Genomic DNA, 20,020 nt, shown 5'->3' with positions numbered 1-20,020 from the left:
GCTCTGGAACCTACTGAGGTGCCCTTCAACAGAAAAACAATAGGGGGTTACTTGGCCATAGAGAAGAATGAAATTATGGGATTTTGGGGTAAATGGATGGAACTAAAGACTATCATGCTAAGTGAAATAAGCCAGACTCAAAAAGTCAAAGGTTGAAGGTTTTCTCTGATTTTCAGAGAAGCTACCAAACCCATGGGGGGTGGGGAGGGGGACAGAAAGAGAGACAAGGAAAGGGGGGTGGATTCCATCAAAGTAGAAGAAAGATCAATGAACTAGATGAAGAGGATTGAGGGGGAGGGAGAGGGGACGGCAGGAGGGAAAAACAGCAGAATCAATCTGACCTGACTGTCCTAAGTACATACATGAATACCCCACAGTGAATCTCACCTCACGAACATCCACACTGACTATTAAATAAATGCAAAAACTAAAAGTAAATAGCAGAAAGCTCAGTAGAGTAAAGGTAAAGGAGCAGGGGTGGGGGAAGGGGGAGGAACTGGGAAGGACCAAATTGGGACACATTATATGCTTCTATAATGGTGTCAAAATGATTATATATATAATATAATGTTATGTGAAACTAAAAAACACCAAATATGTAAATAAACAAACAAATAAATAAATAACTACAATAATTAAGGATGGGGCTGTAGCTCAGTGGCAGAGCCATGAGCAAGGCCCTTGGATTCAATCCCCAGCACCACCACACTACAACAATTAAGTACTGATACACAGTGTTTTTATTGTATTATATAAAAAAAAAATCAAAACAAGCCTAAACTTCTGCATGGATTGTTTAAGAGCCACTGTCCCACACGGAATTCTCCAGGCAGGGAGGGAAAGTGCATGTAATCAGGTAGCCATCCTAAGAGGAAGGAGATAAAATGGCCCCTTGCAGCAAGAAAACCACAGTTGTGTTGGGTAATCAACCCTGCACAGTCTCCAGGGCAAACAAAAGCATTCATTTCCATTTTGGTTGAAATGAAAACTTACTTTCCCTCCCTGGCAGCTTGGTTGCCTGGCCAGGGGGCCCAGAGCCCCTGAGGAGGGGCTGCAAGATTCCCAGGAGGAGCTCAGTCTCAGGCCCCAAGGGCGCAGGTGGCCAAGCCCCTCCTGCCTCCCCCATCTCAATCTGCCCTCCTGGGTCCCTTCCCAGGTGAAAACCTGCCCAGCAGAGAAGCAGCAGCGACAGGGTAGGGGCAGGGGTCTCACCCAGCACCAGGCCCAGGCTGTGAGAATCTGCCAACGTGGATCTCAGTGCACTTCTGCCACAAGAGAGACGAAGATGCTGCTGACAAGAAGTGCAAAGTGGGTCCTCAGGCACAGGACTCGGGGGCTGTGTCCTCCTGTGTGACAGCTGGCATCATCCCATACACTGCGGGGAGGGATGGGGGTGGGAAGCGCAGGTCACTGTAGCCTCCACATGAGTGTCCAGACCAGACATCCCCTCCTCATGCCTTCCAGGACACGTCTTTCTCTACTCCGCTTCCATGTGACGTGTGGCTCTGGTGGTTCAGTGGGGACGCGCAGGTCCCAGCTCTGAGTGGAAGTGAAGTCCCTGTGGCTCCCCGTGGCTTTCACCCTCCCAGGAGCCATCTGCTTCCTGTGGCTTCTGTCCACCGCAGGAAAGCGCCACTCGGAAGAGCACATCCCACCAAAGAAGGCTCTGGTGCCTGTGGCGTGGTCCCCCGACCCACAGTCAGTGCCAACCCCAGCACCTGGTCCACTTAAATTCTCTGGGTTCAGCAAACCACAGCTCCCTGCTTCTAGGAAAGCTTCCCCAGAGGACAGGCTGCAGAAACCAGCGCCCCACGCCCCACAAGTCCACCTGCGCACACTCCTCTGCCTACACGCACATGCACACTCATGCATGCACTTGTGCCTGCGGTCACACCCATTCATGTGCATGTGTTCACACACACAGACTCCCTCGGGTGCACACGCTCACACCTGTAGATGAATACTGGTGCAGGTGCACACTCATATTCATGTGTGCACACAGAGGCATACTCAAACTCCACCACAGAGCAGTCACCTGTGCACAGCCATGCACACTCACACACACTCACACAGATGCAAGCACACACACACATTAACATGCTTGCCTGCACACAGTCACGTGTACACACATTCATATTGCTCTTCATGGACACATGAGCACATGCTGGTATATACATACATGTCCACACACCTCTGCACACCCATGCTCTCTTGCACACTCACCTGTGTGCACACACTTGTGGTAATAGTTTAAAGGGAAGAGAAATTAGATCATTTTTTTCTCTGATTACTGGACACAGTGCTTTCTGCAGAATGTTGCACATGGAGCTTGTGTTTTCTGAGAGTCCCCCCAAAGGAAAATGCCCTGTGCCTCCTCTATCATTTCAGGGTGTGACAAAGGGGTCAGGACCAACAAAAATCATCAAGCTGGGGTTGAGCATGGGGACACTTGTCCCAGCAGCTGAAGTGAAACTCAACAGCACCAGCAATTGCACAGGTCAGACTTCACAGTACCTAGAGATAATCCATTTGCATAGTGAACATGTCTCATCATTAGAGCAACTGCACAAAAAGTCACTCCAGGTCACTTCTCTGCCGTGCACACGCTGAAGGCCTGAGTGTCTACTTCTCTGCCTCCTGCAGCTCCTTCAGCAGGGCTTGAAGGAGCCTGCGAAGCTTCCAGAACACGCTGGGGGCTGCTCTCCAGTTCCCAGTGGAGACTTCTGGGTCCGTGCATTCCTGTACAGCCTGCTGTAATTGCCGCCGGAGCCGGAAGGAGACAGCAGAGCTCTTGAGAGTTGAGGGGAACCAGTGGCGAAATATCTTGTCACAGATTACCTGGGGAAAGAAGGGTGTGCAGTTAACTGGGGGCGGCAAGTCATCGCTCAAAGCTTCCCAAGTCCCCAGTTGGCTCTCCAGCGGACCTTGGCTCTGCTCCTTCAGGGAGGGCCCTGCAGAGGCCACTGGACTCTTGGGAGGTGGGGGTCTTTCCCTTCTGCAGCTGAGACCACTCTGCACCCAGAAAAGCCCCACCTCAGAGAGCGGGAGCCTGGCTCCCTGTGCAGAGGGAGATCCATCCCCAGCCTTGAGCAGCGGAGAGGTTCTGGGTGATGCTTCGTAGAGGACCGAACACATTTCCAAAGAGAAAGCGAGTAGAAGTCACCGACAGGGACAGTTCTTAGGAGTCAGTGGCTCTGTGGGTCTCAGCCAGCCGCCCTGCCCTGTCCCCACTCCACAAGGGCTGTCCTGTCCACAAGTGGGTCAGAGCAGCAATGATAACCACCCCAACGGGGCGTCCTGAGGGCCAGATGGAGCTCAGCGAAGGCAGTACAGACATGTGCACTGTTCCACGCAGCCTCGGAGCCTGTGAAGAAGGAAGAGGCTACAGGCATAGGTATCCTTAAAGGAGCCTTCGAAATGTATTATTTTAGGAGCAGAAGGAAAAGATTAAGTTACTCTGTAATGGTCTTTAATTCTAAAAGGCTGTGAAATTCACTGATGCCCAAGAGATCTCGAAATTCTCAGTTCGAACGTGATCTGCTTACAGCTTTCACAGCCCCTCCGTGGAGCCTGGCCTGGGCGCTGCACAGTTAACAGTGCTTTATCTCCCACATCACCCTTGGTGTTGGGATCATTCAGCAAACGCCTCCATTTTATTGTTTTGCTATATCATAGAAGACAAGTAATTTAACTTTCATTTTCCAGACCCTATAAAGGCAAGGATTACTTTTTTAAAAAGACAACTTTATTTCTTTTTTGAATCAAGAACACATTTTCATGTGCAGACTTTAAAGTGTCATAATCTCAGTCTCCAACGAGCCTGGATTCTGGGCTCCCCCGAGAGGTGACTCCTATTCAAGCACCCTAGACAGAATCTAAGCCTGTAAACACGTTGGCCCCATTTTATTTTATGTTTGCACAAATGCTACTCTGGGCAGTATGGCAAGTTTTCATGCAGGGATTTGTTGGGAGTGTTCATGGGGACACATCCCTAGGGAACTGAGGAAGACCTACATAGTTGTCCTTTATGGGGGCAAAGGGACTCAGCTTTGTATCTGTGCCCCCTTCTCCCACACTGACCAATTACTAGATACTGCTGCCAGGAAGCAGGCACACCCCTGGAAAAGAAGTTCTGTAGATTTCCTGGTTGAGGGGTTGCATGATCTCTGGGAGCCAGGGATAATTTTTCCATCCATGCTCTATCCTTCTGGTCTGAAGGAGAATTGCAAGTATTTTTGCTTTGCTTATAGTTTTGGTGATTTTGTGGCTTCTTTGCCCATGGGGATTTTTTTAAAGATAGCTAAATTTGTGCACTGTTCTTCCTTTGGCTTCTGAGCTGTGCTCTATACTTACAAAGGCTTTCCCTGCACTAGAATAATATTACATTCTCCAAGTATGTTCTTTCCTGGTACTTTAAGGATTTCACTTTTTACAAGTAAGTATTTGGGCCATCTGGAATTTAGTTTGGCATAAGGAATGAAACACGGAGTTAACTGGACCACTTGTTGGGCTGCCACTTTACCAGTCATTACATAACCCAGCTCCCACACAGGGCTGCACCCCCTTCACCACACACTAAATGCCCACTTATCAGTAAGCCTATTTGTGAACATTTTTATTCTATTCCATTTATTTGTCAATCAATTTATGCATGGCTAGAATTTTTGTGTGAGATTTAAGTTAGAAAAGTAGAAAAATTGCAAGATGAAGAAAAACTGTAATCCTACCATTCAGAAATAATTATTTTTGACAGCTTGGTATCTATCTTTTCAATAATATCCTATTTTGCAAAATATCCTAGTCATAGTTTAAATATTGATTTGTAGTCTCTATTTTTTTTAACTTAACACTTCAATTATCTCATATCCTTAAAGAATGTGTAACCTCACTTCTAGGACTTTATTCTAAAGCAATCATCAGGTTCATGGAGAAGTGAAATTGCTTAATATAAACATTTTCAACACTCACAACTCTCCAGAGAGATATAGTTTATGATCTATAACAATATAGACATTTATCTCTTTCCCTGAAGCTTCAACTGTTAATGATTAGCATTTTAATGACTATTCCCAATTGACAAATTTGTTATCATCAGATTTCCATATGCATATCTTTGATGAGATGAAATCATTTTCCATTTCTTTGGCTCTTTGGATATGGGCATTCAAATGTCTGGTGTCTGCTCTTTCTCGCTGACTTCTTTGGTTCCTTGTGCCCCCTGATGAATCAGAAGGGACAGAAGCTTGGGCTCCTTATGCTGCGTAGAGAAGGCGTGTTCCCGTTCTGTGGACTGGGGAGATGCTACCGTGAAGACCACCCCACTCCCCCAGCTGGATGCACCAGGTGAGGGTGCCACATTAAAGAGGTCAGGGTGGCAGGCCTCCCGGTCACATCGTTGCTGAGCCTCCTTCAGGAGGAAGCCCAAAGTGACCCAAAGTTTGGGTCACTCTGGGGCAGAACCAGGGCCTTTATCTGACCTTGCCAAAGACCACCAGATTAACAGCACCACCATCCACCTCTCCCCAACCCATCCCATCCTGGGATGACAGCCCTGCACTGTGCTCCCCTGGCGCCTCTGATTCAGTGGTGAGGCGGTCCCGACACTGCCCTCTTGCAGAGGCCTCAGACCTGTGGGCCCCCCTTCACCCTCATCCACCTAAGTACCTCAGGTGAGGGCTGGAAGGGACTACTTCTACCAAAAGGAGAGATGATGTCCCACTGATGGGGTACTCAACCCTGGACGTGGAGTCTCCCACCTTGAGACCCGGTTCAGCTGTCTGAAGCCCAGTTGACTCCTACTTACTGCTGACCTGGACTCGGCTTCCTCCCACCCCACCCCTGCAACCTCTGCTGTCCGGAGCCTATCCCGTGGCACTGCAGTGTCTGTCCATCCTGGGGCCTGCTTTGTACTCTTATCAGTCTTGTCCTTGACAGACTGGTCTCTGGGTTCTCATTCTTGGTGTGTGTGTGTGTGTGTGTGTGTGTGTGTGTGTGTTGTGTGAGGGGTTATGTTGACAAAGACACTGGACCCAGAAAACAGGTCTCTAAGCCCAAGGCTCAGGTGGAGCTTCAAGGAAGAGGAAGCCCAGCAGGTGGCTTTGCTGGGACCTCCGTCCATCAGATCTCAGTGGTCACTTGACCACCCTCCCCATGGGGTAGACAGTAACCCCCCCACCCTGCCCAGCCCTTGCTGAATACCTGAGGGTATTCAGAGAGGGCACAGGCCACCAGAGGGACTGATGGCATCCCAGCCCCCAGCAGCCCACTCACCTGCAGGTTGCTGTTGACACGTTGAGCTCCACATTTGTTCACATGCAAATCACATTTTGAAAAACAGTCAAAGAAATTGCAGTCTTCATCTCCTGTGCAATTCTGCTCAAGAATCTCCCTCATTTTAGGTTCAAAAAAGGCCATGTCCACATCAATAGCCACGACCTGCAATCAAAACAGCACGGAGCCATCAGAGGACACCCCGCCTCATGGCAGGAGCCTGTCCAGGCTCCTCCTTCTAGCCTCTTTGCCCTGTTCAGAGCCCGGCCAGGACCTGGAGTGGCTGTCCCACACCAGGAGTTTACAACTCTTCGCATGGATTATATTGCAAAGCTTCAACTGCAGAAAGAAACTTTGCCATCACTGGTTAAAGCCAAGGATTTGGAGCCATAACTACAAGTATCACTTTTCATCTTTGAACATTTTCTCTGCTTCAAAAGTAGAATCTCTGAAATGGCTTAAAAATGAATTTATTTCTATTACTTTATCAGCTTTGGTATCTGACCTTTGTCATCCTAAATAACAAAAACAACCAGAGATTCTCCGAAGAACACTGGCATCTATTTAGGAAGAGTTAGCGTGGGAATAGCAGAGCCTCATGGTGGGAGCACAGGATGGCAGCAAACTTCTGCCATATTCAGGGCTGAGGCCTGGGGAAGCTTTTTAGGGCAACAACGAGGATTACTTAAGATGTTTTGAAACAATATGCTGGGTCACAATGACTAATAACAATCATGGCATCAGTCTGAGGTTGACAGACAGTTGCTGGGCAGATGTCCTTGTAGAAGTGCCTTATATGTAAGGCTGCGGTGGCCTCTGTGCAAGGCTGTGCTTTTCGACAGCCTCCTCTGGTGGTTACTGTCAGGGAGTCATGCATAGCAACCCTTCCTCCACAATCTCTGGCTTTATTTATTTTGGTGCTTTGGTTAGGGTTGACATGAACAACTCCATTTAGATTTGACAATCCCCGCATATCTGTTACACCTTCGAGATCGGGATTTTTATCTGAGTTTTATGGCACCTTTGCTACCCACACCAATGAATTTCCAACCGACCAGTGTGAGGGAAAGACAAAGTGCTCAAATTAGGATAGACACATGTGGATCCTGACTCAACAGGATCAACAGGAGGGACCCACTTCCAAGTCCCACTGTGAGCCTGAGAACCTCACAAGCCCCTGGAATTTCGGATTTATCATCCTGGCTTCAAACCAAATAGTCTTCAAAAAAAGAAAAAGAATAACTTCTAAATTATGCAGATTTTCCTCCACCACCTGGATATAACAACAAAAAGAAAAGATGAGCTTGAATCTGAGAAAACCTGGAGTCTGCCCAAGTCATGCAGCTTATAGCTCCCAGGTATCAAAAAGCTATTAGGAAGCTTGATGAATCTGATGGCGTTGTGGCATTTCACAAGCCTTCACAGGTCAGTGCCAGACAGCCCCTGGGAGAGAGCTGGCTTGTTGGTGTTCGTTTCCTCCAGCTTCACGCAGCCACAGGAGGCACAGGCCCTGGTGCTTGCCTATTTATTTATTTATTTATTATCTTTGTTTTTCACTTAAGATTGATGCTGGAAGGCAAGAAGTGTTCTTGGGAATTATTTAGTAAAACAGAGCAGGAGGGAACATAATTTGTTTCAAAATATGTGCAGAATCATGAAAATAAAGAGCAGAGAACTTTTCCCTGTCTGAGGGCTTTGCCTAATAACTAATTCAGACCCAGCAAACAGAATTTATCATTTTAATCAATCTTTCTTATCTCATTATTCAGCCAAAATAAATGGCTAATTTCATTATTTAGCCTGGTTAATATACTAAAAATGGATGAGGGCTGTGCTAATGAATCTGTCATCTTTGTAACTTATCACCAGAGCGAGCGCCTCTTCCCGGAGTTTCTGGCAGCCTCCCCAGCTCCTCCTGGGCTCCAAGGTGGAATTCCAGTCCTTGGCTCCTTCTCGATCCTGTTTCTGATGGTTTCTGGGTTTTCATCCCAGAGAGAGCCAGGTTTATTTCTTAATTTATATTGTGCACCGAGGATGAATCACAGCTCTTGAAAGCATGACCCTACACACCTACAATAAGAACAGTAACCACACAAACACAAAAACCTGTGTGATGTTTCTTAACATCAAGAGAACCGTGGAACCCTTCCTGCATGAAATTACTGAATGTGCATTACCATCTTCAGATTTCCTTGGGCATCAGAATAGAAAGATCAGTGAGAATTATTTCATTCTCTGCTGCATGGAATTGTCTCATAGTCTATTCTCCATTTTTCATTCTCTAGAGCAGGAAGACATCGTCTGCTCAAAAGGTGCACTCGCCTGCCACAGGCTGGGTCACCAAGCCCTGACCTAGTTGCTCATTTGCAACCACTGGATAAACTCTCCATACCTTCAGGGGGTTGGGCTTGCAGGTGGGGGGAGATTTGGATTCTTGGCACCCCTCCCACCACAGGACAGCAGGGCAGCTGGGGCTCAAAGGCAGGAGCCACCCACTGGGATCTACAGCACCCAGATCTCAAACTGGAGCACAGGCAGAACCAGCTGGAAGGAGGTGTTCCTACAACACAGGCTGCTGAGTCCCACCCCGGAGTTTAAGATCCGGCCTGTGTGGATTCAGTAGGGTGGAGTCTGAGAATTTGATTTCTAAAAAAGTTCTTAGGTGATGTGGGGGTCTGCTGGTTTTCACTTAGACAAAATCCAGGTAAAACAGCTGACTTATAGTTCAGTGTCTCAAGGAGGGTCAAGAGTAGGGGGCTTGTGAAGGGATTCACCCTTTCCCTCCCCTCCCCACCCCACCTGCACCAGAGCCAGCGCAGAGGGACGGCTCTGGGGAACGCAGTCAGGGATGGTGAGGAGCAGGTCAGGATTTCACTGAGCAGAGCTCTCAGGACCACCATGTGCAAGACGCTGGAGTCACAATTTAGGCGGCTGCACGAACCAGGAACTGGGGCATCAGCACACAGACCCAGAAACACCCAGGGCGCCCCTCCACACGGAGGACCCCCAGCCCCAGCCCCTCCATGAAGCCAGGTTCCTCCCAGGTCCCTGGAGCCCACAGCGCCCACAGTTCCACTCACTGACACTCAGACACACTTTCTGGATGAGTCGTGGGAACTGGCCCCTGCAAGGCAGCATGGAGCCCAGAGCACTGGGGAGGGGGGGGTGCACTGAGAGCCTCCGGAGCTCCCTGCCCCGGAGGCTCCCAGAGCCTTCTAGAACCTGCCGGAACCTTCCAGCTCAGTGCCTTTCACACCTGAAGCCATCCCCTGCTTGTTGCCCCCACCCAGGGCAGTGAGAAGAGGGCACTAGGACAATGCTGCGAGGTCAATGCTCCAGTGCCCTTCAGGGACAAGTCCCCCAGGTAGACGAGGGATTGGTGCTGCAGGCAGATTCTGCTTTCCAGATGGCAAGCTGCTTTAAGAAGGCTATGTCACTCCTGTGCCACCTGCCATCAAAGTCATGGCCAGCAGCAGTGGCACCTCCTCTTTGTCCCTTTATGTCCTGACCAGGATAAGAGCCTTACTCCATCATGAGCCAGTCCCACGGTAGCCCGCTCACCCTGGTGATGGCTGCCAGTGTGTGCAGTGCAGGAGAGGGACCAGAGCACAGCTCCCCAACACCTATTTAATGCCACCACATCACAGGCAGTCTTGTCACCACTTCCTGTTGAGTGACCAAGTACCCTCAGGGCAGACAGTGAGGCCAGTGTTAGGGGAAGCAGCTACCCTGACACATTGTGGGGGCCCAGTGGGGGGACAGGGGTATCTCGTAATAGAGCACTGAGTCCCTCTGGCCCCTCCTCTGCCTCCTGGGTCCTGCAGCTGCCCAGCACTTGACCTGGGCACCAGACTCCTCCTGCCCTGCTGGCAGTCTTAAACACAGACTGGAAACTAATAGAACCTCTCCAGAAGAGAAGTACTGACAGGTCACACGCTGCTGCAGCACACGGCAGTTTGGGCACCGTGTGCCCAGGCCAGGCCACTGGGTGAGTGGGCCAGGCCACTGTGCACACAGCCACTTGGCCCTCTGCAGCTCCTCCTCCGCAGGAGGGCTGGCCTAGGTCCTCTCCTCCCCCCAGACCGCAGACCCGCAGTGCAGCTCACTCCACAAACACCCTCCCCTGGTCCACTCACTGTGAAGTCACTCCTGATGGCAAAGTTTTCGGGCTTGATGTCACAGAGGTGAAGACGGTGGGAGAAGTCATGGTCGAAATGGCTCACCATGTCCAGGAAGCTGAGCGCAATGTGGCTGATGGCCTGCGCCTGGGCCTGGCCGCCCCGGGGAGCAGCCTGGCCCAGAGGGAAGAGAGCGCTGTGCTGGGGGCTGCCTGCGGCCAGGTACTCCACCGCGTAGAAGTGGCCACAGGAGCCCAGCACAGGCAGGACATGGCGACTCAGGCCCTGCAGTAGGCTGAGGTGAACATACTCCTCCTGTTGGAGCAGGGACCACGCGCTGGCCAGCTGCCGCCGCCAGCCTGGACCCCAGCGGCCAGGCCACAGGGGCCCCACGCTGCTGTTGGGCAGCTCCAGGCCCAAGGCGTTCTTGACTTCCCCGGCCAGCACCAGGAGGAGCTCCGCCTCTGGGACCCCCTGGCCCCTCTGCCCAGCCTCCTCCTCCTGCAGCATGCCGAGCGGAGGGAAGCTGGAGAAGGCCTCCCTCTTGGACTTGAGCACCACGGGCCTCCCCCGCCACTGGGCCTGCAGCACCTTCTTGCCACGCTCGTAGTACAGGCAGCGCTGGTACAGCAGCTCCCCAGCCACGCAGAGGTCCTCGCAGAGGTCGCCCACCAGCCAGCCGCCCCGGTAGTCCTGGCACTGGAAGGAAAGGAAGAGTGGGTCACCACAGAGTTGGGGCAGGGGAATACAGGCTGGTCCGCACTCAGGGGCTCCTGATCCAGCTGTGGAGAGAAGCCCCCAGAGGTGAACCACAGGCCTCTGCATCCGTGGGTTCTGTGGCCAACCACCCATCAAAAATATTTCTTTAAATCTACATCTGTACTGAACATGTACAGATCTTTTTCTTGTCATTAATTCCTAAACAGCATAGTATATTGTTCACATGGTGTTTGCCTGGCTCTAGGGAGCATAAGTGACCGAGAGATGATCGGGAGCACACAGAGGATGTGGGTAGGTTACGTGCAAATACTTCACTACTTTATATAAAGAACTGGAGCACCCCCAGATTGGGTTTTGTATGCATGGGAGTCTTGGAAACAGCCCCCTGTGGATCCCCAGGACAACTCATTCTGTGAGAGAAGAGAATCTCATCGTGATTACATCACTCAGTCGGGCAAAGGACCAGTCTTTAGAACAGGACGTCTGGAGGCCAGAAGCTGTCTTCTGTGGCACAGCTGCTTGGGAAAACCGAGTCAGATGAAAGCTCTGGCCCAGGCCAGTGGATCTCAACTCCAGCTGCATGTGAAGCTCCCCCACAGAGCATTAGACACTCCCACCCAAGAGCCGTTAAACCAGATGGGCACCAGGTCCTCGCCTGCTCCCAGGGCCAACCACGGCACTGCCCGTTCCAGCAGGGACACACCTTGAGCTTGTTGCTCTCAACATGAACTGACGTGGCCTACGAGGCTAGCAGCTCTAGGATTGCGGATGCTTAGAGGAGAAAAACGGGAGGACGCAGGAGTTAGAAGAGGTCTTGTGGCTAGTGGGCTAGAGGAATGGCCCCTCTGGGTCACATGATGGGTGCGTAGGGAGTACTGAGTTCCAGCTGTGCTGAGGAAGCCCACCCAGGACCCTCTGATGGGGACTTTAAGATGTGCCAATGGGGGACCCAACATCCTTCCCCATCACACCACAAATTCCCTAAGAGGACTGTCCAGCCAAACAATCCTGAGAGAGGAAGAAAAGAAGAAAGGGATACAGAGCGGAAAGAAAGAGAGGATTGTGATTCTTTCCTTTTCATCTTTTTCAGGAAATGTAAATCTGCAGACCCATTTTTATTACAGGTTGAGCATATTTTCTAATCCCACCTGTTTCTCCCACACAGGAATCTGCCTCCCACACCAGCAAATATAGCCTCTCTTCCCCAGAACTTCTACAGCACATGAAACCAGTCGCCTGCTTCCTTACAAGGTCATAGAACGAGTATAAAATCCTAAAGTAATTTTCCACCCCACATTGTTGGTTATAAAGCATCTTGAAGGACCAGCTGCGGACACTGTGTAGCATGGAGCACAGGACAAAGCACTGGCCCAAGAGCCGGAAACCTGGCTCCTTCCCAGCTTTGCTGCTATGCCCTGAGCACATCACCTTGCTGTATCACAGGGCCCTGCCTCCCGGCACAGGTAGGACAACAAGTGCAGAGCGGGTGTGGCATTTACAAAGTATGGGCGGATAGAGGCCGGGAGATGGCCCTCCAGCAGCACTTGCAGCTAAGTGTCTATTTAACTACCTACTTTCCAAAGACTAACCGGCTGTCTCCTGTTAGCTTTATTAACCTCAAGTAGATTATGAGATGCTCCTTGAAGTTGAAAAATGAACTTCCAGTGTCTGGACACATACACAGTTCTAAAATCAAACAATTGCAAACTACAAGTTTTCCTGACTCATTTGGCCTCATGTTGTATCCAAATCAGACTGAAAAAAAAATGAGAGGCTATTTATAGTCTGCGTGTATTTGATTCAGTGTGAATCTGCATATATTTTGCTGCAAGATTATTAATTTGATTACTGGTGCTTCCCATATGCAAAATAAAATGCATGTGTGCTATATTATCTCCCTAATACCCAAAAAGGTTTGAATTCCAAAACACACCTGGCCCCAAAGTGTTAGATAATGGATCACCCTTGTTCAAACCGCATAGTAACAAATAAAACTCCCCAGTGCTTGTAAGCACTGAATTTCCAGTACTGTTGGGTCACTCCCCCAGCAATAGCCCAGAGCACAGACACCTGGCTTCCTACTGAGAGTCCCCTGCCAGCTGTGAGGCTCTACATCTCTGCATACCCTAAAGGACGGGGCACATTTGCCAAAGACAATGTGACAAGGGATAGTGCTCTCCAGCAGAGAGCCACAGCCAGACCCTCCAGCCAGTGAAGGAGGCCCACCACCTACGGCTGGAACTTCGTCTTTGACACCCACAAGGAAGCTGTACTAATACACACACCCAGAAAAATGGTTCTAAACACCCTTGAAATCATATGCATTCTTCTTGGAACATTGCAGAATCTTAGTAAAATACCTGTCTTTAACGTTGGTACCTCTTCCTAAGGCAACTTGTCATGAAATGACCATGGAAAGGATGAGACCCTTGGTGTCAGCCACGTTGCCTATAATTGCTTCCATATTGTCCTTGTGAGAAACCATGTGCCCCAGAGACCACAGCACAGCCTGGGGAGGAGGTGGGAACCTAAGAAGACGGGAACCACAGACGCTGGGCAGGCTATTGATTTTACTTGTCTTTTCTTTTTCCCTACTTCATCTGGTGTTTTCAGTATAATAATCAATTTTAAATTTCCTTTTAAATAAGAAACCAAAAAAAAAAAAAAAAAAGGCTGAGCACGGTGGCACACACCTGGGATCCCAGTGACTAAGGCAGGGGGATCGCAAGTGCCAGGTCAGCCCCAGCACCTTAGCAAGGCCCTAAGCAACTTAGTGAGACTCTGCCTCAAAATAAAAATGAAAAGGGGCTGGGGACGTGGCTCAGTGACTAAGTGCCCCTGGGTTCAAATCCCAGCGCCAAAAACAAGTAAAGGATGATTTCCAAACATGGTTTGATTCGATTTCATAAACATTTTTCCAGTGTCTCTAGATTTATAATTTAGCCAAAGGTGCTTTTGTGTGAAGTACTTAACAGAATTGAAAAAGACAGTAAAGTGGGCAGCAGAAGCCCAGCGGGGGCAGCAGGGAGAGGTGACCCGTGCTGGGAGGAGGGGAGGGAAAGCCTAGGAGGCTGGCAGCTGACCGCCAGGACCCTCATGCTTCTCATCTGAGCTGCAGCCACCTTTGCCATGAGCCATGAATGACTGCTGGGGGCCCAGAAGCCAGCTGGATACTGACAGGATTGGGAAAGGCCTCCGGCTTTCAGCCCCACCTTGCCACCTGCAAACCACCAACACCAGCTTCTGCCCAGAGACAATGAGGGTGAATGTAGATCAGGCCCAGGAAACAGGATGCAGAGGCCCAGTCCAAGCTTCAATGTAGCACCTAGTGTTCAGAGAACCAGAAGGAACCAGCAGAGGAGAGAGCCAACTTAAAGATGTGAACTCAAACTTTGCCCCGTGAACTCAGAAGGCAATCCCAGCAGGAGCTGCTGGACATTTGAGCAGTGGTTTGACCATTGGGTTTGGCATCAGCCGTGGGTTTTTAAGAGGAACATTATTCTTGGCTGCTTTTCTGGAGGTCAGCACATTGGCTTATCAGTGCAGGGCCCACATGGCTGGCTCCTTGCTGGGATACAGAGTATCAGAAAGGACAGGAAGTGGAGGTGGGTGACCAAAGCCTGGCCTGGCCCTGCCAGTTACCACAGTGAGACCCTGGGTTTCTGACCTAACTTTTCAGTGCCCCAGTTACCTTGTTTGCCATGATGGAGCATTTACATTAAAACACAGACACACACAGTTTTCACAGAGCTGCCGTTTGCCATTATCCTTTATGATGCATGTTGGTATCTCAGTTTTGCCCTTCTTATACAGACTGTGAGGCTGTGGCTGGTTACCAGCGCTTCAGTAAGTGCTTAAGGTCTCTTGGCATGCCTGTGCCCGCTGGCCACAATTAAAGCTTCATCCAGCGATTTAAAAGACAGTAAGTTTAACCCCAAAATAACAAGTTTGAAAGGGAAAGCTCTCATCATGGGAGAGACAAGAGTTGGATTAGCTCAGTAGCAGCATATCCTGTTGAATCAGAAATTTTTAAACTCATTTAAAGTGGTTTGTTCAGGGCTACTTAAGTGGTAATACACTTGCCTAGCATGCACAAGGCCTTGGGCTTTATCCACAGCACCTCCCTCCAACACACACACACACACACGTAGGGGTTTACTTATTTTTAAAGTCAGACTTTATCAGACATTTTTCTGCTAATGGGGAGCTCCTAACTGCCAGCTTGAAAATAGGTGCATTTCTGTAACCAAATTTGTGCATACAAAATCCACAGGTGTCATATTTTTAAATAAATTGGGCAAAAAGAGGCCTCATTGTCTCTAGCTCTGGCAGTATTTAAGTTAATGAAGTTCACAGAGGATTTGTGTTTCTCATGGACATGTATAAACACACAAACGCCCATTTCCATGGGGCAGCCCCAGCTCCTGTTGGAAGTCTTCTTTGTGGTTGTTGCTTAGTGTCTTTGCATTTTATATCATGGTTCTCAGGCAAAAACAAAACCTGTCCACTCTAATCTAGGAAACGACTAACAGGCTCTCAGAGGTCATACTGAAGGGCTGTTTTCTTTTATGTGCTTGGTTTTGTAAGAAGCATTCAGTTCTGGTGTGGTTAGCCACATTCATTTTTCATGAGGGTATTGCTTCCTCAAGCCGCTACAATGTGCATTGCACAATCTCAGCCGGTAGCTGGTCCACTGTGCAGTCCCTCTCCATATTAAAAACATGGCCAGGCACTCAAGGAAAGAGCCAGTTGCTGCTATGAAATCTTCCTGGGTATGGGTCCTGGCTTCTGGGTCCCACGGGGGCCACCAAGAAAGACAAGCCTGCCCTGTTAAAAATGAATCCCTAACAAAGGCCCCAAATTAAATCCCATCAAAAACTAACCAGCCACAAGGCAGTTAAGCCTCCTGATAACAAGTCTCTGGGGATAGTTTTGAAGTGCTTTGAAAATGACATCCATGGAAAAGCTGAGTATCCGCTAAGTAACAGCTTAGGTTTTTTTCTGTCGTTGGCTTGGATTTTTGGGGTATCAGAGATTGAACTCAGGGACACTCGACCACTGAGCCAAACCCCAGCCCTATTTTGTATTTTATTTAGAGACAGGGTCTCACTGAGTTGCTCAGTGCCTCACTTTTGCTGAGGTTGGCTTTGAACTTTGGATCCTCGTGCCTCAGGCTCCCAAGCCACTGGAATTACAGGTGTGTACCACCACGCCCAGCACAGCTTAGGGTTTAATCACAGGAGAAGCCACGCACTGTCTCAGGGTTTCTACTGTGAGACTGCACAGAGTCACACCCTGGCTCCTCAACACAGTGGTAAAGAAGGACAAAGTTACTTTACCTGCAGCTCTGTTTTGCCCTCTGAAAAAGGGGGCTACTACAAAGCAAATACCTAATAAAGGCTGTTGAGATGATTAAAAATGAAATAATACATGCACAAATCCTCTGCACAGTGCCTGCCATAGAGGACATCCACAGCGCCGGCAGCAGGCATCTTCAGGCTCTGAGGAAGTGTTCTGCCTGCAGCAGCAGCCAGGCACCAAACTGAGCAAGCAGAGTCAAATTCCCCGCAGCCTGGCTGAGCTTCCTTGTGCAACTGGACTACGGTATATGCTGAAAAGCCGCAGAAAGAGGAGCCCTTAGTGTGACTGAGAAAATCCAAAGCTCCAAGACCCAGGGTATGAATCCTTTCCAACAACTCAAGTTGGCTCTTCTAGGGACTCCTGTCCCCAGAGTGTGGTGCTCCCCCAGGAGGTAGGCTGGGGGCATGGGGGAGCCTATAGATCTCCGACCCCATCCCCTAACTTCATCATCTGGTGGCAGTATCTGCAGGCAGCTTCTCCTAGGCCAGCAATGCCACCTGCCCTGCTGGGCCTGGGAACAGGAGTCCGGGATTCACTAGCACTCCTGGCTCTGCCAGAGGCTCCCTTTGGCTTGGCTGGCAAAGTTGATTCTTCTGTGCTCCGGTACTCAGAGTGAAAGCTAATGAGAGTCTGGAGGCCAATCAGGAAAATAACAACTCGTTTTATTATGTAGGATGAAAGCCAGGCAGAATGAAAAGTGCCGGGGGAGCCGGGACACAGAGGCTCGATTCAGCTGGAGTCCTCAGAAGCCACAATGCCACCCTCTGCTTGGCAGCCCAGCCCAGCCCCGTCTGGGCTGTGGAAATGGGGGTCATATTTAAGCCTGTCCTAGTTTAGAGTGTCCTGGACAGAAGTTGAGTCAGAGCTCTGGGTAGGTCTCACACCAGCAAATGCAGAACAGCAGAAAGAGATGTGGCAGTAATAAAGGGGGAGAGAGCTTCTGAGTGAGTGTGAGGAAGAGCAAACTCACAAGGCGATTCACGGGCTCCCAACACATCAGTTCACCTGAGACACCCTCAGACAAACCTGGGGAAGACAGATGTGTCACTGAACCCTTCTTTTGGCAATGGTTAAGATTGAGAGCCTTTACAAGCAGAATCACTCTCTCCAGTGGTATGTCAGACTAGAAAATGATTCCATATGACTGCCATTGAAGATGTATTGGCAAACTTCTCAACAGAATTGGTTTTAATTTTGGACCTAGAATGCTGGGAAAGTTATGATTAGCAATTACTTAAATTATCGCAGGCTATTTAATTTCCATTAGGCTTTTCCCCTCTTGGCCAAAGATAAATAAATGAAAAACTGTGTTTGTTTTTTATGTTAATCTAGAATATTATCATATTAAATTTATAAATAGGTCTTGCATCTTAGCCAAAGTATTAATTTTTGTTTACCTTAGTCAATCCGTGCCCCAAAAATAGAGGGGGGGAATCTTTATAACTGAGATGAATTTTTATATGAGTAACTGAAAAAAACCATACAGCTCTTGAAACTTAAAACTTGATCGAAATTCTGTGCAACGGTCGGGGGGATGGATGGAGAGTCTAGGATGTGTCTCACCAAAAAACCATCAACTCCTCACAGATTCCCATTCAATTAGGGAACAAGATTTGTATTAGATCTTTATTTTTTCCAATCTCATTTTTTAAATTATTTATTTTAAAAACCTTTATGCTGCCACGGTTTGAAAATCTGCAATCCCAAAACCCCACCCATATGTAAGCAATTGGACTGAACAGTTCCCATGTGTTGGGGATTTCTTAAATAGATCACCTTTCAAATCAAATGTGTAGATGGTCACTATTTTAGGAAATAAACAATGGCTTAAGAAATCAAGCAACATAGCTGCTGAGGTCTTCTTTTTTTTATTTCCTTGGGGAGGGGGGCGGAGTGTCTGTCTACCTGTATTCCAGTCTCTGCTGCACATAATCTTCCGCACCCAAGGACAAGAGCAGCTCTTGTTTGGAATCAAGGAAGACCAGCATTTCGTTTGGGGGCACAAGGCCCAGGGCACAGAGCAGTCTGCAGAAGCCAACCAAGTGTGTCTTTCTGCCTAACTGCCCAGGCCAGCCAAGGAGCTGTTCGGTGTGTGCCTGCAAGCCCTCCACTGCGTTAGGAGACTGCAGTGGAGGACCAGGACAGGCCCCCTCAAGGCACCAAGCCTGCTCGCTGCGCGCTGCGCTCGTCCGCCAGCGCTCTGCCTTGGTTCCCACGGACCCCGACCATGCAGAGCCTTGGCTTTGAGGCGCAGAGGCGGGGCCCTACCATCCATGTGCGCCCAACTAGGCAAGTTGCAGGTACCAAGTTATCCCAGGGTGGACTCAAAAAAGGGCGACTGGCCTAGGGACACCGGAGGACCCGAGGGACAGAAGCACGGTCCCCTACTAGCACCGAACCCCAAGCCAGCCCACTCCCCGATCCCGGCCGCCTGACACTGGTCGCGGGCACCAGAAACCGGGAACCAACCCGAAAACTTTCTTCGGGAGCTTAGGCTCAGAAGTGGCGGCGGATAGTCAGGCAGGGACGCTGTCTTGGGACAAAGGAGCGATTTTGACAAAAAGGGGAGGGCTATTCCCTGTGCCCCCATAGAGGACTCCCAGGCTGAGACCCCGGTCGTGAGCCTCGGCTTTCCACGCAGGTGGCGGGGCCCCCTCCCCCGGGCGGGAGCCACCGCAGCCCTCGGCTCCGGGGCGGGGTGGGCGCAGCCTTGCCGCAGCCTCCAGTGGCCCGAGGAGGTGTCGGAGGCCCCCACCCCGGACGCGCGGCGCGGGGCAGTGCGGCGGCGGGACCTACCAGCGCGGCCAGGATGCGCCGGCTCTTCTCGTCGGTGCAGCGCTCGGAGAAGACGCCCGGGTGCGCGCGGAGCAGCAGCGTGGCCGCCAGCACCCAGCCCGCGGTCCACGCGGCGAAGGCGAGGAGCGCGCACCGCCCGCACCGCGCACACCGCCCGCACCGCGCGCCCGCCGCACGCGCCATGGCCAGGCCGGCCCGGCCCGCCGCCGCCAGAGCCCCGCGCCCCGCGCTCGCGTCGCAGCTCCGGGACCCGCCGGGCGGGAGGGGGCGGGGGAGGGGCAGCGCGGGGAGGAGGGGAGGGCGCGCACCGAGCCCCGCGGGCGGGTCCGCTCGCAGCTCCCGGGGGACGCGCCAGGCGCCCCGCTCCACTCGGCCCCCGCCCGCTGCCACGTCCCACTTTCCCCAGAAGACCAGCCCCTCACTCAAACGGAATCCGCGTGGATTCGCCCCCGACCGCCAGCTCCGCTGCCTACGCCCCAGCTCTGAGCCGCGGGAGCGCCCGGGTCCCACCTGGACCCCTGACTCCCCGGTGGCTGCTATTCTTTTCGATCCCCTCCCTCTCCACGACTCCGACCTCATCTGGGGCTTCCTCCGGGCCCTCCCTCCGGGTAGAGCTGGGGGTCGGACCGTCAGGGAACGTCTGGGACAACCTGGTGCGCCCTTTCCCACCCGCCCAGGATCAAACAGCCGCCGCCCACCCGGGCAGCCCAGGACTCCCGGCGTCTTTCTCCGTGTAAAGAGGACACACTGATCTC

The 20,020-nt window shown here is 50.8% G+C and overlaps 1 protein-coding gene across 2 annotated transcripts; it reads right to left on the bottom strand.

Moving 5' to 3' along the window:
* Positions 1-2,622: 2,622 nt before the first annotated feature.
* Positions 2,623-19,448, bottom strand: Dipk1c (divergent protein kinase domain 1C). Of its 2 annotated transcripts, XM_076837210.2 has the most exons (4): positions 19,266-19,448; positions 10,407-11,087; positions 6,271-6,435; positions 2,623-2,838 (listed from the first exon to the last, which is right to left on the bottom strand). In XM_076837210.2, the coding sequence occupies exons 1-4, from the start codon at positions 19,446-19,448 to the stop codon at positions 2,623-2,625; spliced, it is 1,245 nt and encodes a 414-aa protein (XP_076693325.2). The 2 variants fall into 2 exon arrangements, with proteins under 2 accessions (XP_076693325.2, XP_076693326.2); XM_076837211.2 differs by lacking the exon at positions 6,271-6,435.
* Between the last annotated feature and the right edge of the window lie 572 nt (positions 19,449-20,020).

This window comes from Callospermophilus lateralis, chromosome 17, assembly GCF_048772815.1.
Source record: "Callospermophilus lateralis isolate mCalLat2 chromosome 17, mCalLat2.hap1, whole genome shotgun sequence".
Classification (NCBI taxonomy): Eukaryota; Metazoa; Chordata; class Mammalia; order Rodentia; family Sciuridae; genus Callospermophilus; species Callospermophilus lateralis.
This window is presented reverse-complemented; position numbering and strand designations above follow the sequence as displayed.